The 27,191-nt window shown below is 41.1% G+C and overlaps 1 protein-coding gene across 5 annotated transcripts in view; it reads left to right on the top strand.

The window, feature by feature from the left end:
* The window catches only part of lin54 (lin-54 DREAM MuvB core complex component), a 105,613-nt gene that overhangs the window by 61,862 nt on the left and 16,560 nt on the right, over positions 1 to 27,191 (top strand). For 4 of the 5 annotated variants that reach the window (XM_073065022.1, XM_073065020.1, XM_073065021.1 and 1 more), the window contains exons 7-11: positions 1,005 to 1,075; positions 6,530 to 6,727; positions 12,922 to 13,013; positions 20,999 to 21,070; positions 26,592 to 26,694. In XM_073065022.1, coding sequence (XP_072921123.1) covers positions 1,005 to 1,075; positions 6,530 to 6,727; positions 12,922 to 13,013; positions 20,999 to 21,070; positions 26,592 to 26,694 — 536 coding nt within the window. Of the gene's footprint in view, positions 1 to 1,004; positions 1,080 to 6,529; positions 6,728 to 12,921; positions 13,014 to 20,998; positions 21,071 to 26,591; positions 26,695 to 27,191 lie in introns of all 5 variants that reach the window. The other variant, XM_073065024.1, reaches the window with a different exon arrangement.

The raw sequence follows: 27,191 nt of genomic DNA, 5'->3' as shown, positions 1-27,191 counted from the left end.
CTTCAAAAAAAATAATGAATAGTACCATAATACGACTCCTAAAAGCAATAGTGGATTCAGCTTCCACTACTTCTGCCAGAGTATTTCATAATCTGATGACATGCTGAGCAGAATTATACTCTAAAATGTATTCCAGTACTGAGTCCTTTAGCAAGATGCTGAAATAGTGCTGCTTAGGAAGCAACAGAAAATTATGAACAGTATCTTCCTGATTTACATGAAATACACTTTTTTTTTAATGGGATTGGTAGTCCAATTTAAGACAAAGAAGCACGCATTGTTCCTACAGGAAAATAGAGTTTTAAATATATACAGTAAGCTAGATCCAACCTTCATGAAGGATTTAAAATTTTATTAATTCCTGGGTAAGTTGAAACATTTTTCTTAAACATAGAGTAACTTTTATTTTCTATATGCCTAATCTGTATCCTCTGAAGCAATCAGTCCTTTTCACTGCTCACCATGCTCTCTCCTTACATTCTCTGCAGATTTCCAGAGAACAGTTTTGAAAAGTGTTATCTTTTAGCTGTTCTGCAGTATGCGTGTTAGAAAGTCTCAAGAAATATATAAGGAAATAATAGACATTATTCCAGAGGATGTAAAAGTAGATTAAGATGAGAAGAAAGTATAGAAAGGGCAAGGTCTTGGTTCATTTGAGTGTCATTTGATACCAAGAGGGTTTGTAATTTGGTATGGTAAGGATGTTGTAAGGCTGAATAGATTATCTCATCTAATCCATAAACTTGTTTTTGAAATAATTTGATAATTTTTAATGCAGTTAGGAATATAGTTTTTGTACTTTAAATTTGTTTCTATAACATCCTAGCATTCTTGGAAGAATATGTTTTCAAGCCTTCAAAGCTTCTGTCTATTACCTGTGATTGTTAACTTTTTTAATATGGATCAATTTTTCATTTGATATAAAGGAGTATCTATACAAGGCTCTAAAATTTTTAAGAGTAAATTTTCTATTTTGTCTTGCAATGCTTTTTTTCCTTAACCAGCCAAGACTGTTGTACTGAATCCGCAAGTTCGCATGTCTGTTCCAATTGCACCAGCACAGAATATAAAAAATGTGAGTAATATGTATGTCAAATATTACAGTGCTGTTTGTCTCATCATCTATAGTGCTTCCACCAATGACTGTAGTAGTTCTGTTGAATCTGATTTTTCTCTTCAAAAGATCTCGTTGTCTCAGTCGTATGAATTTCTGTATTTCATTTCATTCTCTGATGGACTGCAGCATCTTTTTTCACAGTGATGTCGGGCTAACAGGTGTTTTGTCTTATCCTTTCTTAAGAAGACATGAAACATTTGCTGCCTTGCATCTACTGTATAGAGTCTATTCTAGAATTTAATTTAAGAAACTTTAGGAGATTATTATTAATTTATCCATTAACTGTAGCTATTTCTTTTTGAACCTTGGAATACAGATTATCAAGTTGAGGAGATTTCAGGTTTATTTTGGTATCTTTCGTGACGTTACCTACCTTAATTTCTTTACCATGAATGAACTCTTGGTTCCTTTCCTTATACTGCAGTTATTATATCTGGTACAGAGTTAAGTATTTATTTAATACCTCTGATAGCCATAGTTATTTTTACTACTACTTTTTAAATAGACAGAATATTATGGAGCTTTTCAGCCATAGACAGAATCTTTCTTAACATTCCATTTGAACTTCAAGCTCACAGTCTTTCCTAGCTGACTTTTATGTGATCGCGTTTACATAAGTTTCCCAATCCTCTGATTTTAAAGCTATTTTTAACTAGACTTTATATTGGGGAAACGAACCTGGCTAGGTGATCGGAGTTTGCGGGGGGCACCTAGTGTTTTCAGGTAGCTATGGATAGAGATAAGACTGAAATTTGTCTAGGGGGTGGGGGTTGCATGGAGAATATTGGAGTGTTAAATTGAGGAAAGACCTTTTATAACAGTATTCTGCAGGAATCGCTCCCTCCGTGATTCTCTTGTCCATTCGTTCCTCTCCACTGGAATCAAAGGTTCATTTAATGTCAGAGAAATGCATACAATATACATCCTGAAATGCTTTTTTTCTTTGCAATCATTTACAAAAACAGAGGAGTGCCCCAAAGAATGAATGACAGTTAAATGTTAGAACCCCAAAGTCCCCCCTACTTCCCCCTCCTGCACGTAAGCGATAGCGAGCAACAATCCCCCTCCTCCACCGACAAAAATAAAGCTCACCCACTACCAGCACTCAAGCATGAGCAAAGCAATAACAATGACACAGACTTGCAGTTACCCCAAAGGCTACAGGCTCTCTCTCTCCTAATAAAGGAGAAGGAGGTCACTCCATTCCATTTTCCAGCAAGCGGGGAGACATAACAAACAACTCGCTGGTCTACGATGTTAAAAGTCTGTTACATCGCTTTTTTTGAGCTCTGTGCCTGGAGATTGCAAGGATCCCAGGTCCCCAAGCACACAGCAGATGTTCCGACTCCCCCAACGACACACAGATCTCCTATGGTGACACCGACCCTTGATCCACCTGTCTCCAGTTACTCGAGATCCCAGGCTTCTGAAACCGCGCCAAAATCTTAGGCCGAGACTTTGGCATGCTGAATAGCAACCGATTGTGGAACCCCGAGAGCGGGTCCCATTCCCGCAAAGAACCGTAGTCAGCGCATAACTCCAGGTTAAGGTCTTCAAAAGAACCCTGAAAAGGAAAAATAGAGATATTAAAGATGAAAATAGGACTGTTTTCGAAAATGCAAGCAAAGGAATCGCCGTTAACTACTTCGCTCAGCAAAGCAGCAACCGCTGGAAGTTCTGGGAGCAATCAGAAAACGCAGGATAGATATCCCAAAGAGGAAGTATTCTAAAGGCAGGATGACACAACCATGGCTGACAAGGGAAGTCAAAGCCAACTTAAAAACCAAAGAGAGGGCATATAATGGAGCAGAAATTAGTGACAAGTTAGAGCATTAGATAGCTTTTAAAAACCAACAGATGGGAACTAAAAAGTCAGAAGGAAAAGAAGGAATACGAAGGCAAGCTATCCAATAACATTAAAGAGGATACCAAATGTTTCTTCATATATATAAGGGTAAAAGAGAGGTAAAAGAGATATCAAATTATTGGAAAATGATGCTGGAGAGGTAGTACAAGGGGGAAACAAGGAAATGGTGAATGAACTGAATAAGTATTTTGCATTAGTCTTTATGTTAGAAGGCACTAGCAGTATACCAGAAGTTCGAGCGTGTCGGATCAGAAGTGAATGAAGTTGCCATTACTATGGAGAAAGTGCTTGGGAAACTGAAAAGTCTGAAGGTAGCTAAAGCACCCGGCCCAGATTATCTACACCCCACGGTTGTGAAAGAGGTGGCGGAAGAGATTCTGGTGGCATTAGCAATGATCTTTCAAGAATCAATAGACTCTGGCATGATTCCAGAAGACTAGAAAACTGCAAATGTCGCTCCACTTCTCAAGAAGAGAGAGAGGTAGAAGAAAGGAAATTATAGGCCAGTTAGTCTGACCTCAGTGGTTGGGAAGAAGTTGGAGTCAATTGTTAAGGATATAGTTTCACGGTACTTGCAAGCACGTGATAAAATAGGCTGAAGTCAGCATAGTCCCCTTAAGGAAAAAAATTGCCTGACAAATCTGAAGAAATAACAAGCAGGGTCAGTGGATAAGAAAAAAGAATCAGTGGATGTTGTGTATATGGATTTTCAAAAGGCCTTTGACAAGGTGCCCCACATGAGGCTGCTTAACAAATTTAGAAGCTATGGTATTACATGAAAGATACTAGCATGGTTAGAGCGTTGGCTGATTGGTAAGAGGCACAGAGTGGCAATAAAGGGAGCCTTTTCTGGTTGGTTGCCAGTGGCTAAGTAGTGTTCCACGGTGGTTGCTGTTGGGACCGCTTCTTTTTATGTTGAATGTCAGTGATTTGGGTGGTGGAATTGATGGCTTTTTGGCTATGTTTGCCAATAGGTGGAGGGGCAGGTAGTGTTGAAGAAGCAGAGAGGCTGCTGAAGGACTTAGACAGATTACGAGAATGGGCAAAGAAGTGGCAGATGGAATACAGTGTCGGGATGTGTATGATCATGCAGTTTGGTAGAAGAAATAAAAGTGTAGGCTAATTTCTAAATGGAGAGAAAATTCAAAAATCAGAGCTCCAAAGGGACTCTTGCAGGATTCCCTAAAGATTAATTTGTAGGTTGAGTCATGGTGAAGAAGGCAAATGCAAAGTTAGCATTCATTTCGAGAGGAGGTAATATTGAGGCTTTATAAAGTATTGGTGAGGCCTCATTTGGAGAACTGTGAGCAGTTTTGGGCTCCTTATCTAAGAAAGGATGTGCTGATATTGGAGAAGTTTCAAAGGAGGTTCCTGAAAATGATTCTGTGATTGAAAGGCTTACCATTTGAGGAGTGTTTGATGGCTCTGGGCCTGTACTCACAGGAATTCAGAAGAATGAGGGGTGACTTTATTGAAACCTATCAGTTGTTGAAAGGCCTCAATAGAGTGGATATGGAGAGGATGCTTCGTACAGTGGAAGAGTGTAGGACCATAGGCCACAGCTTCAGAATAGAGAGACATCTATTTAGAACAGATATGAGGAGGAATTCCTTTTAGCCAGAGAGTGGAGAATCTGTGGAATTTATTGCCACAGGTGGCTGTGGGGGCAAAGTCATTGAGTATATTTAAGTCGGGGCATGAAGGGTTTCAGGGAGAAGGCAGGAGATTGGTGCTGAGAAGGAAATTGATCAGCCATGATAGAGCAGACTCAATGGTCTCAATGGCCTAATTCTTCTCCTGTAACTTATGGTCTTATGAAAACCTCTGTTTGTGATATTTAGTCAAAAATTTAAGAGGGTTGGTTAGTAAAGTTGCAGACGTCACTAAAATTGGCAGTTGTGGATTTTGAGGAAGGGTGTTAAATGATTCAACTGGATGTAGACCAGTTGGAAATATGGGCAGAGAAATGGCAGGTGTGTTCTGGACAGGTGTGAGATGATGTACTTTGGAGGGTCAAGTGTATGAGGAAAATATTCAGGTCCATAGTCCTCTGAAAATGGCAAGACAAGTAGATAGCGTGGTTAAAAAAAGGCATATGGCATGCTTGCCTTTATCATGTTGGGTGCTGAGTATAAAAGTTGGGAAGTTGTGATGCAGTTATCTAAAGTGTTAGAAACACAACTTTTGGAATATTCTGTGCAATTCTGGACATGATCTTACAGGAAAGATGTGGAGGTTTTGAAGATGCTACAGAAGAGGTTCATTAATATGTTGTCTGCATTAGAGTATTCAAAGGAAAGAGTAAACAAACTGGAGCGTCAAGAGGCTGCAGGGTGACCTGATAAAAAGCAGCATCTGTGAAGGCAAAGGGTACAAGTCAACATTTTGAATTGAGTCCTTGCATCAGGGCTGAGAGGAAGAGGGAATATGGTCAGTGTGTAGCAGCTGGTGGGATGCTAGAGTGATGTGTATAGGTAGAACCAGATGGGAGGGGATGATGGGCAGATGGGGAAGGTGGGGTGTGACAGATTTGTCTAATCCTACCCATCTGGTTCCATCTGCCCATCATCTCTCTCTCTCTGCCCCCCCCCCCCCCCCCCAGTCTGGTTCAACTTGTTACATATTAGGTTCTGTTCCTCCTCCTGTCATGCTGCTATATAATGGCAGGTTTTCCTCTTCCACTGATCCTGATGCAGGGTCTCAACTTAATGTTGACTTATACATGTTGCCTCCATAGGTGCTACTTGAGAAATTGAGTTCATCCAACGTTCTGTTTTTCTTACTAAAAGTTTTAGAATATAAATAGTTTTAAATGCTATATAATTTCCCTTATGCTGGGAAGGACATCTTTATCTAGCCTTTCCATGGAAATAATCTTTAATACCAACTATTTGAACAAAGAAAAACTGCCCATTTTTGATATACAAATGCCCAACAAAGTTTTCCTTCTCCACATAGATGTGGGTGTACTTTTATGTCAATTTACTTTATTTCTCTGTCTCTTCGGTCTCTAACCTGTTAAAGTAACACCCCATCACCAACGTTTCTTTCCACTCTGCAATATTAAGTGCTCCTCTCTCCACAAGTGCTGCATAAGCTGCAGAATGCTTTCAACATCTATTTTTGTGTCAGGTTTCTAGCAGCTGCAGGTTTTTAAATTTTGTTTACTAATCTAGTACATCTATCTGAACATTGAGATATTGTCATCCTTATGGAAGAGTACTAGCCAGAATAATCCACCTTTTTCCAACAAAGTCTAATTAAAGTTGTTGCATTTCTTCCTTTTTGCCTCTCTTTTTATAAAGCCCAAGATCCTGAAGCTTTGGACAGCCTTTTCCTGCAGTCCTTAGTTTGTATACTTTGGGTTTCTTGTTATATATCCCTTTGATTATCATTGTTTTGTTTCGCTCTGATTTAAAGTGATTAGTTTATAACATTATATTTCATTTCTTTTGTCTGTGTAATTTACCCATCTGTGTCTTCCTAAACTTATTTGTTATTAATTGCATTCAAGTATTAAAAATGTTTTATATTTCTGTCTGCAGGTAGTTCCCAAACCAGTTGCTGGCACTCCACAAGTGGTTACCACCAGCCAACCCCAACAGAGACTCATTATGCCTGCAACAGCATTACCGCAGATCCAACCCAATTTAACAAACCTCCCACCAGGCACTGTTTTGGCACCAGCCCCTGGAGCTGGCAGCATGGGATATGCAGTAGTCCCAGCTCAGTACGTTACACAGGCAAGTAAAATAGTCCATTTGTAAGGGATAATAACCCAGAGTTATTTAATGCACAGATGTTGTAATGTTACTTAACACCTTTCTAACACTAAATTTTGATGTATTGTACATTCTCCTGTGATATGCTGAGGGCAAACTCTAGGCATCAAGTGGGAATAAAAGGGCCTTCTCTGGTTGGCTGCCAGTGACTAGTGGTGTCCCTCAGGGATCAGTTTTGGGACTGCTACTTCTCACATTTTGTCCATGATTTGGACAATGGAATTGATGGCTTTGTGGCAAAGTTTGCTGATGATACGAAAATAGGTGGAGGCTTAGATAGTGCAGTGGAAGTAATGTGATTGCAGCAGGACTTAGACAAATTGGAAAAATGGGCAAAAAAGATGGTAGATGTGATACACCCTATCCTCGTTATATGCAGGGGATACGTTCCTCGCAGTCGGCGCATAATGTGAATAATTATTTAAATGGAGAAAATAGGGATGCTTCCTAAATATGTTTTATCTGTAATTTATTCACATTTTCATACCAATACAACACAAAAGCAGTACCACAAGGCAACATTCGTATTATATTTAATCAATTTAAGGTAATATTCAATGTAATAAATCATAGAAAGTTAACATACTAGGGTGTATAGTACTCACCAACAGTGGCAGGTGTGTTTACTCTGGGAGATGAGTGGTGGTTGTGGTGTGGGGCAGCTTTACACCGATCAGGTGGATGATTGTGGTCATCAGGATCATATTAAGCACAGCAAGGGGTGAAGGAAGACTCACAGAACTCTTAGAACTGCCGGCAGCAGGAGATGACACTGGTTTGAAGAAAGTGGTGAGCATTGTTTGCTTGGCAGTATTTTGTTTCTCAGCATAAATTTGCTTGTAGGGAAGAAGGGTTGACGGCAGGGAACGACTAAAATGCTGACTCCGTTCCAAACTTGGGTCCATGTCCATTGCCATTTGTGCCAAGTGTTCTGACTTCCACCATTCCGTCACCGTTGGTAAACTCCTGGGATTTTCAAAATTGTCTGTTGCTTGCAGCATCTGAGAGTTAGTTCGCCGTAAACAAAAAATACGCCTTGAATGTGGATCACACCTTGGTCGAGTGGTTGAATCAGTGATGTTGTGTTAGGCGGCAGGAAATGCACTGTTAAGTTAGGATGAATGCTGCCCAAATGTTTAGGATGGGTTGGCACATTGTCAAGCAACAAAAGAACTTTAAAGGCAAGATTCTGTTCCCAGCAGTAGCGTCTCAGAGCTGTGTTACCTTCACTTGATGCGGTGCTGTTTATAATTTCCAACTTTTTTTCAAGTCTTAAAGCAGTTCTCTGCCGCTCGGCTGATGGTCCAGGACATGACATCGGATGCTTAGGAGGCATAGTTAAATATTTCAAGCACAAAATCACTGCACCTTAGGTAAAACCAACAAAAGTTTAAGAGCGCAAGATTGCACATCCACACCTTGCCAAAACCAATGCGACACTGGCGGGAGTGAGATTGTGAGGCGCGCGCACCTGACTTGTATTGGCAGGAAAGCAGTGCTTCTCATCCCAACAGTAAGACTGTGAGGCGTGCGCACGTGACTTGTTTTGGCAGGAAAGCAGTGCTCCTCGCATAACTGAGTTTTGGACGCATATAAGGAGACATTGGTAGAAATATGTTCCTCAGATAACTGTGAATCTTCATTGTCTGAAGACGCATTTAACGAGGTTAGGTTGTACAATATTGGGAAATGTATGATAATGCATTTTGGTAAAAGGAATAATAGTGCAGACTAATATCTAAATGGGCAGAAGGTTCAAACATCAGGGGTGCAGAGGGACTGAGGAGCCCTTGTGCAAGACTCCCAGAAGGTTAATTTACAGTTTGAGTCTAGGGTAAAGAAGGCAAATGCAATGTTGGCATTTATTTCAAGAGGAATAGAATATAAAAGCAAGAAGATAACACTTCATAAGACACTAGTCAGGCCACATTTGGCGTATTGTCAACAGTTTTGGGCCCCATATTTCAGAAAGGATGTGTTGTCATTGGAGAGAGTCCAGAGGTGGTTCACGAGGATCATTCAGGGAATGAAGGGGTTAACATATGAGGACTGTTTGGCAACTTTGGGCCTGTACTCATTGGAATTTAGAAGAATGTGGGTAGATTTCTTTGAAACCTACCAAATGTTGAAAGGGCAAACACGAGGAAATCTGCAGATGCTGGAAATTCAAACAACAACACACACAAAATACTGGTAGAACACAGCAGGCTAGGCAGCATCTATAGGGAGAAGCGCTGTCGACGTTTTGGGCCGAGACCCTTCGTCAGGACTAACCGAAAGGAAAGATAGTAAGAGATTTGAAAGTAATGGGGTGAGGGGGAAATGCGAAATGATATGAGAAGACCGGAGGGGGTGGGATGAAGCTAAGAGCTGGAAAGGTGATTGGCGAAAGTGATACAGAGCTGGAGAAGGGAAAGGATCATGGGACGGGAGGCCTCAGGAGAAAGAAAGGGGGGGGAAGCACCAGAGGGAGATGGAGAACAGGCAAACAAATAAATATGTCAGGGATGGGGTAAGAAGGGGAGGAGGGGCATTAACGGAAGTTAGAGAAGTCAATGTTCATGCCATCAGGTTGGAGGCTACCCAGCCGGTATATAAAGTGTTGTTCTTCCAACCTGAGTTTGGATTCATTTTGACAATAGAGGAGGCCATGGATAGACATATCAGAATGGGAATGGGACGTGGAATTAAAATGTGTGGCTACTGGGAGATGCTGCTTTTTCTGACAGACCGAGCGTAGGTGTTCCGCGAAACAGTCTCCAGTCTGCGTCGGGTCTCACCAATATATAAAAGGCCACACCGGGAGCACCGGACGCAGTATACCACACCAGCCGATTCACAGGTGAAGTGTCACCTCACCTGGAAGGACTGTCTGGGGCCCTGAATGGTGGTGAGGGAGGAAGTGTAAGGGCAGGTGTAGCACTTGTTCCGTTTACAAGGATAAGTGCCAGGAGGGAGATCGGTGGGAAGGGATGGGGGGGACGAGTGGACAAGGGAGTCGCGTAGGGAGCGATCCCTGTGAAAAGCAGAAAGAGAGGGGGAGGGAAAAATGTGTTTGGTAGTGGGATCCCGTTGGAGGTGGCGGAAGTTACAAAGAATTATATGTTGGACCTGAAGGCTGGTGGGGTGGTAGGCAAGGACAAGGGGAACCCTATCCCGAGTGGGGTGGCGGGTGGATGGGGTGATGGCAGATGTGCGGGAAATGGGAGAGATGCGTTTGAGAGCAGAGTTGATGGTGGACGAAGGGAAGCCCCTTTGTTTAAAAAAGGAAGACATCTCCTTCGTCCTGGAAAGAAAAGCCTCATCCTGAGAGCAGATGCGGTGGAGACGGAGGAATTGTGAGAAGGGATAGCCTTTTTGCAAGAGACAGGGTGGGAAGAGGAATAGTCCAGGTAGCTGTGAGGGTCTGTAGGTTTATAGTAGATATCAGTAGATAGGCCGTCTCCAGAGATGGAGAAAGAAAGATCAAGAAAGGGGAGGGAGGTGTCGGAAATGGACCAGGTAAATTTGAGGGCAGGGCAAGTTGGAGGCAAAGTTAATGAAGTCGACTAGCTCAGCACGCGTGCAAGAGGCAGCGCCAATGCAGTCGTCGATGTAGCGAAGGAAAAGAGGGGGACGGATACCGGTATAGCCTTGGAACATGGACTGTTCCACAAAGCCAACAAAAAGGCAGGCATAACTGGGACCCATACCCATAATGGCTAAACCCTTGGTTTGGAGGAAGTGGGAGGAGCCAAAGGAGAAATTATTGAGAGTAAGAACTAATTCCGCTAGACGGAGGAGAGTGGTGGTAGAGGAGAAATGTTGAAAGGACTAGATAGGGTGGATGTGGAGATGATGTTTCCTATGGTGGGTATATCCAGAACTAGAGGGCACGGCCTCAGAATTGAGGGGTGTCCTTTTAGAACAGAGGTAGGAGGATTTTTTTAGCCGGAGAGTAGTGTATCTGTGGAATGCTCTGTCACAGACTGTGATGCAGACCAAGTCCGTGAGAATATGTAGGTGGATGTTGATCGTTTCCTGATTGGCCACAGCCTCACAGGTTATGGTAAGAAGGCAGGTGCATGGAGTTGAGTGGGATCTGGGATCAGCCATGTTATGGAGCAGACTCGATGGGCTGAATGGTCTAATTCTTCTCCTATGTCTTATGATCTTAGGGTCTTTTAAAAATCTTCCGAAGTAGAAGTCTTGGTGAACCATGGCAGCCTTCCTTCCATTTGTAGACAAGTATATTGTGGACCAGTATTTGTTGATTTATTACAGACTAAAATTATCCCTATTCTCTGATTTATTTTCACTGTTTCCTGTTTTTGACTATCCGTGTTGAAAAGAAGAATGTCTTTTGGTTCTTCTTAGTACATTTCCTTGTCTTGAAAGTAATGCAAGGTCATTGTATCAACATGCAGAAGCCTCCATGCTGAGAAGGTCAGTATGTTTTAATAAATGGACAGATATTTTCCCCCAGTCAGCACATCTCAGCCATCTGGAGTCCTTTGTATACATTCAAAAGGAGCAAATGGTAATGGCAAATTGGTGCAGGTAAAATGCACTTTCACAACCCCTTTGGTGAAGGGATTGGACCCACAAATTTTAAACACTTCTATAAAAATTGCATGCCTCATTTGAAGAAACGTTAACAGTTGTAAGGTTACAGAATGATAACTGCTTTAGAAAATGCTATTTGTTTGAACCACTTACTCGTGATTCAGGATTGTTTTGTGCCATTTCCCCAATACAAGTGTAAAGAAGACCAAGATAATTGTTACTCTGGATCTGATGCAGCTTATAAAAACACACTAAGATAAAGAACACAATAATAAAAAAACACAATAAATATAAATGAAAAGATAGCTTATATACATTAATTATACATACATAAAGTGGCATAAGGTCCAGTAGTAAGGGGACTGACAGGAAATGATTAAATTGTTGTGCTGGGGGTGGGTGGTGAGGTGGGTTAGTGGGTTGAGCAGCCTTGCTGCTTGGGGAAAGTAACTGATTTTGAGTCTGGGGGTCCCAGTGTGGATGCTATATAGCCTCCTCAGTGATGGGAGTAGGACAAACAGTCCCATGAGCAGGGTGGATGCGATCATTCTTAAAAGGCTGGCCTTCTGGCAGCTTTCTGTATGTATGTTGTTGATGGCAGGTATGCTGGTGCCAGTGATGCACTGGGCAGTTTTGACTACCCGTTGTAAAGCCTTCCTCTCCACTGCAGTATAGTTTCCGTGCCATGCAGTGATTCAGCATATTGGGATGCTCTCTACTGCACATCTATAGGATGTCATAAGTATTGATGTGCACAGTCTAGCTCTCTTCAGCCTCCTCAGCTTTCTTGATTATATAGGATGTGGTCTGGGGCAGTGAGAGGTTGTGCAAGATGTGCCCTCCCAGGAGCTTGAAAAAGATTGTAAAGAGGGGTATGGATGGTGTGAGTTCTGCTGAAGTCGGTAACTGTCTCCTTTGTCTTCTTGACTTCGAGGAAGATGTTACCAGGCCTTGAGCTCTTCCACCTCCTCTCTGTAGGCTTTCTCATGGTTGTTGCTGATGAACCTCACCGTTGTTATGTCATCAGCAAAATTGTCAATGTGATTACTCGGGTTTGGCTATGCAGTCATGTCGTGTGTGTAGTGATCCTGTAACGTGTTCTTAGAGTGTACAAGGTGACACACTCATCTCCCAATACAAGACCTCTTCACAAAATCATAATCTAATCACTACTCACCCCTACCACCTCCCACTGTCCTTTGCCCTTCCTTTACCTGCGTCTTGCTCACTCATTGACAACTTCCCAGCACCCCAAACGTAACCATGATCGCGCTTGCTCATGCCCTCCTGCTCTCACCCCTGCCTTTTATATTTCAAATGTAAATCTGTTCAAAAAACATTACTCAGCATACTCTGTGTAATCGTATTGCTTCTCCTATAGGAGCTTTTCTGTGAAGGGTAGATAGTGTAACAAGTTCCAATAAAATACAACTTTTCAGTGAAAAGTGAAGAGAAATTGAAAGAATTTCAGTTCTTAATGTGTTCTCAATGTGTTATATTGTGGTGATGTATTCATGAAATAAACTGTTGTAGGTTATACCCAGTAATAAGAAATGGGCAAGTAAACTGTCCAAATATGCAATAAATAATTTAGTTTTTCTTTTCCTTAGTTACAACAGACCTCCTACGTTTCAATATCCAGTAACAATGGGTTTTCTGCAACATCCCACGTTCAGACTCAAGCAAAACTGCCAATCAATGGGTAAGTCATTGTATTAATTTGCAGAATTACACAAAACTATGTTTTAAAAAAACATGCGGAAGGCCTCCCTGTTTGTCGGTTCACAGTTCAACTGCTGATTTATTTTTCCTCTGTTTTAAATATTTATTTATTTTATCCTTTTCTTTTCTTCACCCCCTTTTTTTCCATTCTCTGAATTTTTTTTTCTCCCTTCTCTGTAAACGGTTGATAAATACTCGTCTTGAATTTATAATTTTCCCCTTCCTCTTTTTTCTTTTTCCTTCTTACCCTTTTTTTCCCCCTTTCTCTTACTTTATTTTTCTATAATATTTTGCGGGTAGGTTAGTTTTGGTTTTCTTCCGATTTTCTCTGTATTGTATATTTCGGCAGAAGGTGTTCTAATCTGTAGTTATGTTTTCTAGTGCATAAACTAGTTACTGTTTGTTATAGCATTTGTGACACAGATCTGGAAGTTGTATTTGGGTTAATTTTTTTGGTAGAGCTAGCTACTTGTTTTGGTAGCCGCCTAGGTTTGGGTTGTGTGGGTGGGGTGGGTTTTCCAGTTCCAACATTTCTTTAGATAGATAGATAGATAGATACTTTATTCATCCCCATGGGGAAATTCAACTTTTTTCCAATGTCCCATACACTTGTTGTAGCAAAACTAATTACATACAATACTTAACTCAGTAAAAAATATGATATGCATCTAAATCACTATCTCAAAAAGCATTAATAATAGCTTTTAAAAAGTTCTTAAGTCCTGGCGGTAGAATTGTAAAGCCTAACGGCATTGGGGAGTATTGACCTCTTCATCCTGTCTCTGGATGGTGCTATGTAGAGGATGTTCAGAGTTATCCATAATTGACTGTAGCCTACTCAGCGCCCTTCGCTCAGCTACCGATGTTAAACTCTCCAGTACTTTGCCCACGACAGAGCCCGCCTTCCTTACCAGCTTATTAAGACGTGAGGCGTCCCTCTTCTTAATGCTTCCTCCCCAACACGCCACCACAAAGAAGAGGGCGCTCTCCACAACTGACCTATAGAACATCTTCAGCATCTCACTACAGACATTGAATGACGCCAACCTTCTTAGGAAGTACAGTCGACTCTGTGCCTTCCTGCACAAGGCATCTGTGTTGGCAGTCCAGTCTAGCTTCTCGTCTAACTGTACTCCCAGATACTTGTAGGTCTTAACCTGCTCCACACATTCTCCATTAATGATCACTGGCTCCATATGAGGCCTAGATTATTGTTTAGGACATGTTTATATTTTGACCTTACGAATCTATGTTTACATCTCTGCTCCCAGACTGCTATTGTACCACTTGATTTTTTATATGCCTGCTGCCTTTTATGCATTAGTAATTGATAATGGCTAGTGAACTTAAATTCGTGAGCTGGAATGTAAAGGGACTGAACCACCCTGTTAAAAGGAGGAAGGTATTCTCACATATTAAACAACTCAAAGCTGACATTGCTTTCCTCCAAGAAACTCATATTCGTTGTTTTGATAACTCCCGGCTTCTGTCAAAGTGGGCGGGTCAGCATTTTCATTCATCCTTTGACGCTAAAGCTAGGGGAGTCTCCATTCTTATTAACTCAAATATTCCTTTTGAACTCCATAATAAAATATCGGACACAAATGGCCATTTTATTATTGTTTATGGTAAACTATATAACACTAAAGTTGCACTAGCAAACCTGTATGCCCCCAACTTTGATGATGTTAACTTTTTTGAACGTTTTTTTTCCTCACTATCAGACTTAAACTCATACTCTCTTATATTGGGTGGTGACTTTAACTGTTGGTTGGATCCTAAATTGGACCGATCATCCTCTGTTACCAGATCACCTACCAAATCTGCCTTAGCTATTCAGTCGTTTCTGGTAGTAGGCATTATCATCCTCTGTTGCTAAGTGTATTCACAGTCTGGGAGTTTGACTGTCCGGACTTATACTCTCTTATATTGTGTGGTGGTTGGTCTGGAATTGTTGTTTTTTTCTTGTGTTGTGGGGTTTGGGGAGGACACTAAGCTCACTTTCTTTAATTTAGGTGCTTTTTTGTTAAATTCTCTTCCTTTGTAGCATATTGTTATTGTATGCTTAACCTTGCTCTGTATTAATGCTCCTCATTGGGATTTGGGGTTTTTAATTTTGTAAAATGTTTTGAAAAACTAATAAAAAAATATCCAAAAAAAAAGAAAACATGCGGCAGACTAACAGACTTTTTCTTCCAACAGTCTGCATCACTCTAGCTTTAGAGTCATGGAGTAATACAGCTTAGAAACAGGCCCTCCATCACAACTGGTCCATGCTGGTCTCAGTTGGCTGTGTTTGCCACATACACCAACAACCAACCCCTTTGGCTTCATGCACTGAAATGTTGCAATTGTACCCACCACAGCCACTTATTCAGGTACTCACAACCTCGGTGTAAATGAGTTACCTCTTGGCTCTCCTTTAAATCTGCTCTCTCTAGATTTAGACTCCCCAACCGTAGCAAAAAGACTGACTGTCCATAATATCCATACCCCTCATGATTCTGTATACTTCTGTTCATTCACCTGAGCTCCAGGGAATAAAGATCCAGCATGGATAATCTGTCTCTATAACACAGACCTTCTAGTCCTGGCAGCATCCTCATAAATCTCTTCTGCACCTTCTCCCAGCTTGATGATCTCTTTCATAAAAAAGGGTGACTAAAACTGTATGCAATACTCCCAAGTGCAGCCTCACGAATGAGTTGTATAACAATATATCCTCACTTCTAAACCCGATGCCTTGACTGATGAAGGCCAGCCGTCTCTAATTGCCTTTTTCATCACCCTTTCTACTTGTGCGACTGCTTTCAGGAATTCGTACACTTGTACTCCTAAGTTCCTCTGTTCCTCAGCATTTGTCAGCACCTTGCCACAGTGCCACTGTATAAGTTCTACTGTGGTTTGTCCAAGATGCATCACCTCTAACTTATTGAAGTTGAAATCTTTTTATATTCCATAACCACGTCCTTAACCGATCAAGATCTCTTTGCAGTTCATCATAACCACAAGAGTGGTTGGCCTCATTAACAATGATGATGTGACGGCACACAGAGAGGTGGTAGAGCAATTTGTAGAATGGTTTGAGCACAACAACTTGAATCTCAATGTGGACAAGACCAAAGAGATGATTGTGGACTTTAGGAGGTGCAGACTGACCACTCCTCACTGCACATAATGGATGATTTCATCTGGTCCCTCAACACCAACTCTTTAGTTAAGAAAGCACAGCGTCTTCACTTCCTGAGGATATTGAGTCAAACTAAGCTTTCCCCACCCCAAATCTAACCAATCTTTACAAGAGCACCATTGAGAGTGCCCTGACCAGCTGCATCTGACTGCAAGACTCTAGGAAGTATTGCAAGGATAGTTGAGAGGATCATGGGGTCTCTAATCCACCCATCTGAGATATTTATCAAAAGCACTGCTTACACAAGGCCCTTAGCATTGTCAAGGATCCCTCCCATCCGACCTACAATCTCTTTGACACCTCCCCCCCCCAATTAGGCAGGAGCTACTGTATCATTAGGACAAGGACTGTTAGGATGGGAAGCAGCTTCTTCCCTCAGGCCATGAAACTGCTGAACTCCCTGTTTCATCACTTAAGAAGTGCCATTAGCATTGTAACTTGTATGCACCTTGTGCTAAATGTCAATCTTCCGGAATATATTTTATTATTTGTTAATTTATTTGTGGTAATACTTCTTTGTGTTGTGTGTGAGATATATATGCAACCTTCTCACCAGCCTCGTATACAAACTTGGTTCATTAGCAAACTCTGCTAACAGCCACGTGACTCAGAGGTGAAAAGGCCAGCTTTCATAAGCAATATAAGTCTAGGGTTGGAATGATTTGGGGTTCAACCCAACAGGAACATTGGGATGTTTGGTTGATTGTAGTGAATGCTGTGTAAATACTGCTCCCTGCAAAGTTGCCATTGCCAGAAAAATAACAGATTGTACACCAGCGTAAAATTACAAAGAAAATGTATTTACCAATACTACAATAGACAATAGACAATAGGTGCAGAAGTAGACCATTCGGCCCTTCGAGCCTGCACCGCCATTCTGAGATCATGGCTGATCATCTACTATCAATACCCAGTTCCTGCCTTGTCCCCATAATCTCTTGATTCCCCTATCCATAAGATACCTATCTAGCTCCTTCTTGAAAGCATCCAGAGAATTGGCCTCCACTGCCTTCCAGACCCCCACAACTCTCTGGGAGAAGAAGTTTTTCCTTAACTCCGTCCTAAATGACCTACCCCTTATTCTCAAACCATGCCCTCTGGTACTGGACTCTCCCAGCATTTGGAACATATTTCCTGCCTCTATCTTGTCCAATCCCTTAATAATCTTATAAATTGCAATCAGATCCCCTCTCAATCTCCTTAATTCCAGCGTGTACAAGCCCAGTCTCTCTAACCTCTCTGCGTAAGGCTGTCCAGACATCCCAGGAATTAACCTCGTGAATCTACGCTTTCCTCTATAGCCAGGATGGCCTTCCTTAACCCTGGAGACCAAAACTGTACATAATACTCCAGGTGTGGTCTCACCAGAGCCCTGTACAAATGCAAAAGGATTTCTTTGCTCTTGTACTCAATTCCCTTTGTAATAAAGGCCAACATTCCATTAGCCTTCTTCACTGCCTGCTGCACTTGCTCATTCACCTTCAGTGACTGATGAACAAGGACTCCTAGATCTCTTTGTATTTCTCCCTTACCTAACTCTACACCGCTCAGATAATAATTTCCCTTCCTGTTCTTACTCCCAAAGTGGATAACCTCACACTTATTCACATTAAACGTCATCTGCCAAGTATCTGCCCACTCACTCAGTCTATCCAAGTCACCCTGAATTCTCCTAACATCCTCATCACATGTCACACTGCCACCCAGCTTAGTATCATCAGCAAACTTGCTGATGTAATTCTCAATGCCTTCATCTAAATCATTGATGTAAATCGTAAACAGCTGTGGTCCCAATACCGAGCCCTGTGGCACCCCACTAGTCACCACCTGCCATTCCGAGAAACACCCATTCACCGTTACCCTTTGCTTTCTATCTGCCAACCAGTTTTCTATCCATATCAATATCTTCCCCCCAATGCCATGAGCTTTGATTTTACCCACCAATCTCCTATGTGGGACCTTATCAAATGCCTTCTGAAAATCGAGGTACACTACATCTACTGGATCTCCCTTGTCTAACTTCCTGGTTACATCCTCGAAAAACTCCAATAGATTAGTCAAGCATGATTTGCCCTTGGTAAATCCATGCTGACTCGTCCCAATCTTATCACTGCTATCTAGATATGCCACTATTTCATCTTTAATAATGGACTCTAGCATCTTCCCCACTACTGATGTTAGGCTGACAGGACAATAGTTCTCTGTTTTCTCCCTCCCTCCTTTCTTAAAAAGTGGGATAACATTAGCCATTCTCCAATCCTCAGGAACTGATCCTGAATCTAAGGAACATTGGAAAATGATTACCAATGCATCCGCAATTTCTGGGGCCACCTCCTTTAGTACCCTAGGATGCAGACCATCTGGACCTGGGGATTTGTCAGCCTTCAGTCCCATCAGTCTATTCATCACCGTTTCCTTCCTAATGTCAATCTGTTTCATTTCCTCTGTTACCCTATGTCCTTGGCCCATCTATACATCCGGGAGATTGCTTGTGTCTTCCCTAGTGATGACAGATCTAAAGTACTTATTAAATTCTTCTGCCATTTCTCTGTTTCCCATAACAATTTCACCCAATTCATTCTTCAAGGGCCCAACGTTGTTCTTAACTATCTTCTTTCTCTTCACATACCTAAAAAAGCTTTTGCTATCCTCCTTTATATTCCTGGCTAGCTTGCGTTCGTACCTCATTTTTTCTCCCCGTATTGCCTTTTTAGTTAAGTTCTGTTGTTCCTTAAAAATTTCCCAGTCATCTGTCCTCCCACTCACCTTAGCTCTGTCATATTTCCTTTTTTTTAATGCTATGCAATCTCTGACTTCCTTTGTCAACCACTGTGGCCCCTTTCCCCCCTTTGAATCCTTCCTTCTCCGGGGGATGAACTGATTTTGCACCTTGTGTATTATTCCCAAGAATACCTGCCATTGCTGTTCCACTGTCTTTTCTGCTAGGATATCCGTCCAGTTAACTTTGGCCAGCTCCTCCCTCGTGGCTCCATAGTTTCCCCTGTTCAACTGCAACACTGACAATTTTAACAAACAGCTAACAGAGCTCATTTCTGGAGTAGTCGGGCATATCGCTTTACTCACGATGCTGAATTCCCATCACTAACCACAGATAGAACTTCTCTTCTTGGAATCCTTTGTCTCACAAAGCACTCTTTGCAGTAGGGACTCCTCTTCAGATGGGATCTTCCAGGTGTCTTCCCTGGTGCTGTTCTCTCCGCACCTCCCAACAAAAGACCCCAAACCAGACTACTGTCCTCCAGAAATCTGATCCTGCCCAGCTCTCTCAAACCTTCCATCACATACCACTGGGCAGAAAGTTGCAGCACATACCAAGACAGACCTGACTGGCTGACACAACACTAGCATGTGGCACTGGGAGATCACTGCCCTTGATATCCTGCATTTTAATTTCTTACCTAACACATTTTGCAGGACATTATCCCTTGCTCCACCCATGTCATTTGTACCAACATGTACCTCTGATTGTTTGCCCTCCCCTTCGAGGATTCTCTGCAGCTGCTCAGGGACGTGGTTGACCTTGTCAGCTAGGAGGCAACACATCATCCTTGTGTCTGTTCTGCGGCCACAGATTCTCCTGTCGCCCTCCTCACTGTCGAGTCTCCTATCGGTATCGCCCTGTATGACTGCACCTTTTCCCTCTGAGCATCAGAGCTAGTCGCAATACCAGATTCCTGATAACTGCTGCTAGCCCTTGAGGGAACAGTTTCCAAGGGGGTATTCCTGTTAGTGAGGGGAACCCTGCACTGACTGCCTGCTCCCCTTACTTCTCCTAGTGGTCACCTATCTATCTGAAGCCACACTTTGGACATGATAAAAGTATCATCTGTGAAGCCCTCAGCTCATGGATAATCCAGACCATTTGTTTAATGCTGAACCTGGCATAGAGCTCTGTCACCTTTTCCATTCTCCACATGCCCTTCAATTCACTTCTGTTGTGTATCCCAACCACTGCACAAGCAAAACCATTCTCTCCTGAATTTCCATTTTAATTTCTTCATGATTATTTTAACTCAAAAGGTACAAAGTTTGCTTTTGACCACAAGTGAAAACATTTCCCTGTCTTCCACCACCAATATCCTTTTTCTTAACTGTGTCATTAATTTTCTGTACACCAGACTACTCAAGTGATGAGTAGTGATTATTATATGTCTGAATTAACTGACATTATCCCCTTAGCTTTATGCTAGATTTTTTTCAGACCAAATAAAGTTCATCGCTATCTAGATATTCATATTTCCTCTAGTAGGATTTTGATGTAACACATAAATGTAATCCTGTAAGTGGGTTGATAGAAAGTTCAACTTATTGATATTTGCCTTCCTGATTTGTTGACTAAAGTGCGTTTGTGGACACAGTCCCTTTTCTACTTTGGGCTGAATTCAGGTTATCTGTCTGGTTCAATCACTTTTCTAATTATATTTTATAAGATTTTTACTGCATTTAGAAAATAACTTCTTGATTGAGCAGATGATTTGTTGAAACATTAATTGGTAGTATAGCCTCCATTATTCTGAGAGCAATTCCACTCTATAATGCTGTCAAATAGAAATTTTGGAAAGAAAAATAAGACAATAAACTTTTTGGACTAAATGAAGAGCACCTGGTGACCAATAAATTATGTGGATGTTGAATTAATTCTGTTTTGTTATCTGTAATTCCGACATTTAGCAGCATGGAATTATTCAGTAGATGCTATTGATTTCCTCTTTCTACTTATTTACTTTCTGTTTCCTACTCTCCCTTTTACGCAGATCATCCACATCAGAATCAGGATCAAGGCCTCGGAAACCTTGTAATTGTACAAAGTCTCAGTGCCTCAAACTGTAAGTAGGAAGTTTGCAGACCTAGTGTAATAATAGTATGGGCTTTATTTTTAATGTTAACTGCAACCACAGTACCAGATCCCCAACTTCCACCTTTCCCCATCCCACCCCAAACTACTGCAAAATATGTTGTAGAGCTGAATTTGCTACCTTTTTAATATATGCTAAATCCTATAATAATGCCACTGGAACCTAGTTTTATTTCCCTTCCAGATTAGCAAGAAAGGCCTCTCTCCTAAAGTACGAGAATAAGTTGGTCAAAGAAGCAAACTTGTGGAAAAGTGTTTGAATCTTTTAGAGGTTTTTGGTGAGGAGAGAAGGATATTCAAGAAAGCATTTGATAAGATATTACAAAGCTATGTTATATCAGTTTTAACTCATGGCTTTGGAATAATATATTGGCGGAAATTTGAGGATTGGTTATAGGAAAGATTGTTATCTTCATTGATAAAATGAAGGTGTAGCTGTTAGAGTGCCACAAAGATTGTTGCTTGGATCTCAACGATGTAGATCAATATATTATTATAAGCAGGGACAAAATTTGACAATACAAAGCTAGGTTTAAAAATTAGATTAGATTCAACTTTAGTGTCATTGTGCCGAGTACAGATGCAAAGCCAAATGAAATGGAGTTGGCATCTAATCAGAAATGCAAAGAATAGTGTTATTTACAAAATAACTGTGAATAAAAAGTAAGTGCTACAGCACACAAATATAAAAGTACTGAGATAGTATTGGTGCAATACTGCTTAGCACTGTGATGTGAGGTTCAGCAGGGTCACAGCCTCAGGGAAGAAGCTCTTCCTGAGCCTGCTGGTGTGGGAGCAGAGGCTTCTGTAGCACCTACCGGATGGGAAGAGAGTAAAAAGTCCATGGTTAGGGTGAGATGTATCCTTGATAATGCTTTTGAAAATGTGTTATAGGTAGGGCATGAAAGGATTAGTCTAAAAAGTTGTAGAATGAGTGTTACTTGGGGAAGTGTTCACCTGTGAGATCAATAAATTTTGCTATTCATAAGTAGTGATTGCTTACACTTTGAACAGCAAATATTGTGTTAGGCTCCAGTATCAGAGGTTTGGAGTATGAGAATGAAGATGTCTTGTTGTATATTACAGATGACTCTGAGACCAAACTTTTTTAAATGGGGAAATTAGTTCTGTTGTCTGCAGTTCCTGTGCCAGCTGGGTATTTTGAGATGCTTTGTAACAAGGCTTGTTTGAAGAAAACCCTGTCCAATTACCATCAGCATATAACCTGTAGTACCAGAGGTACCAACAGAGTAGACCAGGGATTGTTTCAAGTCAGTGGACTGGGCCATATTTATGGACTCATCTGAGGATCTGAATGAATACACCATGGTTGTCATGGACTTTATTAAAGCAGTTGTAGACAGTGTGTCCCCACAAAATCATTCAGTCTTCAAGTTTGGTGACCAAGAAGGTTACAAGATGTCCAAGTACCATCTCCAGAAAGCCACCTCACGGATAAAGTGGCAATTCCAAACTAAATTTGAATCAACATAGGATGCTCGACTGTTATGGCAGGGCTTGAATACTGTCATCTCTTATAAAGTTAAATCAAGTGACATAGGCCACAACAGGGCTTCTCTTCCAGATGAAGTCAATGTCTTCTATGCTTGATTTGACTGTCAAAACGTGGAGGAACCATCACAAGCTCCCACAGCCCCCAGTGATCCTGTGATTTCAGTCTATAAGGCTGACTTACAAGAAGCTTCAGGAATGTGAACCCATGAAAAGCATCTGGCCAAGTACTAAAGATTTGTACTGATCAACTGGCTAGAGTGTTCACTGAGATCTTCAGACTCTCACTTTATCAGTCTGAGGTACCTACTTGCTTTAAGCAGGTTTCAATTATACTGGTGTCTAAGAAGAACATGGTGAACTGCCTGAATGATTATCGTACAGAAGCACTTACATCCACTGTGATGAAGTGTTTTGAGAGGTTGGTGATGAAGCAATCAACTCCTGTCTGAGAAGCGACTTTGATCCACTCCAATTTGCTAACAGAATAAGAGATCCACAGCAGATACCATTTCATTGGCTCGTCACTCAATGCTGGAACATCTGGATAGCAAAGATGCACACATCAGGATGCTCTTTATTGACTACAGTTCAGCATTCAATACCATCATCCCCTCAAAACTGATCAATAAGCTTCAAGGCCTTGGCCTCAACACTTCCTTGTCCAATTGGATCCTCAATTTCCTCACTTGTAGACTCCGGTCAGTTCGGATTGGGAACAACATCTCCTTCATGATCTCCATCAGCATGGGTGCACCACAAGGCTGGTGCCCCCTGTTCTACTCACTTTAAACAAATGACTGTGTGGCTAAGCACAGCTCCAATGCCACATTCAAGTTGCTGATGACACCGTATCAAAGGTGGTGATAAATCAGCATACAGGAGGGAGATTGAAAATCTGGCTGAGTGGTGTCTTAACCACAATGTCAGTAACACCAAGGAGCTAATTATTGATTTCACAAGGAGGAAACCAGAGGTCCATAAGCCACTCATTAGGAGATTAGAGGTGAGGAGGGTCAGCAACTTTAAATTCTTCAGTGTTATTATTTCGGAACACCTGTCCTGGGTCCAGCACGTAAGTACAATTATGAAGAAAGCACAGCAGCACCTCTACTTCCTTGGGAACTTGCAAAGATTTGGCATGACATCTAAAACTTTGATGAACTTCTATGGATGTGTGGTGGAGAGTATATTGACAGTCTGCATCACAGCCTGGTATGTGGTATGGAAACAGCAATGCCCTTGAATGGAAAGTCCTACAAAATATAGTGGATATGGCCCAGTCTATCTTGGGTACAGCCATCCCCATCATGAGCACATCTACATGAAACATCATGGACTCCCACCACAGTGGACACGCTGCCTTCTTGTTGCTAACATCAAGAAGAAGGCACAAAAGCCTCAGGCCTCACAACATCACGTTTAGGAAGCATTACTACCCCTCAGCAATCAGGCATTTGAACCAAAGGGGGTAACTTCACTCAACTTCACTTGCCCCATCATTGAAATGTTCCCACAACCTATGGACTCACTTTGAAAGACTCTTCATTTTATGTTCTCGATATTTATTGTTTATTTATTTTTTATTATTATAATTATTTCTTTTTTGTATTTAAGCATTTATCTTTTGCGCACTGTTTGAATGCCCAAGTTGCAGCAGTCTTTCAGTGATTCTGTTATGGATATACTGAGTAAGCCCACAAGAAAATGAATTTCAGGATTGTATATGATGACATAAATTTGATAATAAGTTTAGCAAATGACACATTTCACAGTGTTTTTGATGTACATGTGATCATCAAATCTGAGAAGGTGATTACAGCTACAAATTTTGAGTAGTAAATGCCTATTTGAAAATGCAAGAATCATCTTAATATGTTGCATACTTAAACCAGTACCCAGCATTAGATTTTCTACATCCTCTATCCTGCCACCAGGAAGGCATCATTTTATGTTACCTTCTTAGAGTCAGGATAGAGGATGCAGAATATTCCATTAGAAGAAGAAATGATTGGGAGTCGTTATTTTTGAGCAACACAATGAATTATAAAGGAAGGATTGTAGCTAATGCAGTTTAGTTGGGTTTTCAGGAGCTGGAAAAGAAATTAAAATGCACGTTCTCAAAAGATGGTAATCTTTGAATTGCTCCCAATGTCATGGTCCAATAAAAGTGGAAAAGTGTTATGGAAAACTCTGAACATCCTCTACATAGCACCATCCAGAGACAGAGAAGCAGTTTCAGCGACAGGTTACTGTCGATGCAATGCTCCTCAGACAGGATGAAGAGGTCAATACTCCACAATGCCATTAGGCTTTACAATTCAACCGCCAGGACTTAAGAACTTTTTAAAAGCTATTATTAATGCTTTTTGAGATAGTGATTTAGATGCATATCATATTTTTTACTGAGTTAAGTATTGTATGTTATTAGTTTTGCTACAACAAGTGTATGGGACATTGGAAAAAAAGTTGAATTTCCCCATGGGGATGAATAAAGTATCTATCTATCTATCTAATGGGAATATAAGGTATGTTAATGCATGCCTAGAGTCAAGGTACTAAAGGAAGTACTCTTTTGTGTACGAGAACCAGTTTTGTGTGTGCAAGAACCTAATCAAGATGAATGGGTTCCTAGCAACAGGACTGCGATCAGTAATCTTGTAGAAGGTAATTTGCTTTTGGGAACCACTTATACTGAATTGGTTGAAGTGGGAAGAAGTAAGGTGCAATGGACTGAGAGAGTTAAATGATACAGGAGTAGATAATGATAATTAAGAGACAACACGGAGGGTGGGTTTTGAATACATAGGAAGAAATTACATTGGTTCAAACTTAATTGGAAAGATGGGAAAAACAACTTTTTTTTTAATGGTGAGAGATTACTGCTGATTGGAGATCAGTCACGGACTTGCTGAACAGCAGAGCAAGAGCAAGGCACTGAATCACCAGTACATCTTCCATTTATTCTGCTCTGATTAAATTGGATTTGGTGAAGATTGACTAGACCACTTGTGTCTTGTTTTCAGACTACACATCTGTTGCATATTGTTACAGAACAATTGATGCCAGATTAATTGTTGTAACTTACAGTTTTGTTCTTTTATTTGATACTTTTATGTACTTGTATTAAATGGAAGGGTCTAATAGTACTACTGTAGTGGGATGTGAGGCTGCCCATTCGAGGGGTTCTATTTCTTGGAGTTCAGAAGGATGACGGATGGCCTTATTCAAACGGGTGTAAGTGGCTTGATAATGGGGATATTAAGATGTTTTCACTAGTGGAGGAGTCTCAAACAAGGGGATATAGATACAAATTAAAGGGCCAGTCATTTAAAACTGAGGTACACAGAGATCTCTTCTCTCAGAGAATAGTGTATCTGTGAACATCTCTGTTCAGGGAGTTGTGGAGGCAAATCATTAGAAGTTCTCAATGTGGAATTAGATGATTGCATGGAAGATTGAGGAATTGAGGGCTCTGGGAAACTGGTGCAAGAGTAGTTGAGGCTAGCAGAGCAGCCATGATTGCATTGAATGGCAGGGCAGGCTTGAAAGGCCTGGTTGTCTACTGCTCTTACTGTGTTTTTGTATATAACAGCTAGGTATAATCCTCTCACATGTAGAGTACTGCTAGCATCTTCATTTGGTGATTGATCCCTGACCCAGCTGTTCCACCGCTAGGACACAAATGGTTCAAGTGACTTACCTGATCTGTCAGCTGGCAATTAAGCTGATTATTAGCACTCCATACAAGCAATGGCACAATGATGTGCCTTCTTAGACTAGCTTGGAATGGATGACAGCTCCCTTGTTGTATCTCTGATATATTGTACAGTGATACGATAATATAGATAAAAGCTGGAATCTTTGTGTTATCTAAGAATGGTGCACAATCTGAGGGGTGATTGTCATTTATTTTATTTATGTGAATTCTTTCTGTTTGATGTAAATCATCTAAAATCAATAAATATTTATTCATTTAGATACTGTGATTGCTTTGCAAATGGAGAATTTTGCAATAGTTGCAATTGTACCAACTGTTTTAATAATCTGGATCACGAAGCTGAGCGGCTAAAAGCAATAAAGGTGAGTGAGTTTCCTTATGTATCTCGGGTGTAAGTGTTCAGAGCACTACAGGGAATGATTATTTCCATCATTAACCTACATTCACCAGGCTCACCTACCCAACAACACCAATTTTAGAATGTATTACAGCCTTCATTATATTTTCTTGTCTTCCTGCCACCTTCCTCAACACTGAGAAACTTGGGCAAAGATGCACACCTACGTAACAGATTTTGTGAGGATTGAGGTTGCTTGCAACTTTTTTAAAGAATGCACGTGAAAATAGGCTGTGTGAAGTGCACAAAACTTTGAATTTATCCCTCAGCAAAGTGCCAGTTCCTTCAGAAAATCCAGATTTCAGTTGTGAAGTACACAGCAGAGGAGCGCAGAAGGATAAATGTGCTGCTGTGATAAGGTTATTTCTTGGCTGTTGAGTTATTCTGCTTTTGGAATTCTCGTCACTGAGCTTTGGATATTTATCAATAAAATGCCTGAAGCAGCCTAACGATAATGTATGC

Source organism: Hemitrygon akajei, chromosome 13 (assembly GCF_048418815.1).
Source record: "Hemitrygon akajei chromosome 13, sHemAka1.3, whole genome shotgun sequence".
NCBI lineage: Eukaryota > Metazoa > Chordata > Chondrichthyes > Myliobatiformes > Dasyatidae > Hemitrygon > Hemitrygon akajei.
This window is presented reverse-complemented; position numbering and strand designations above follow the sequence as displayed.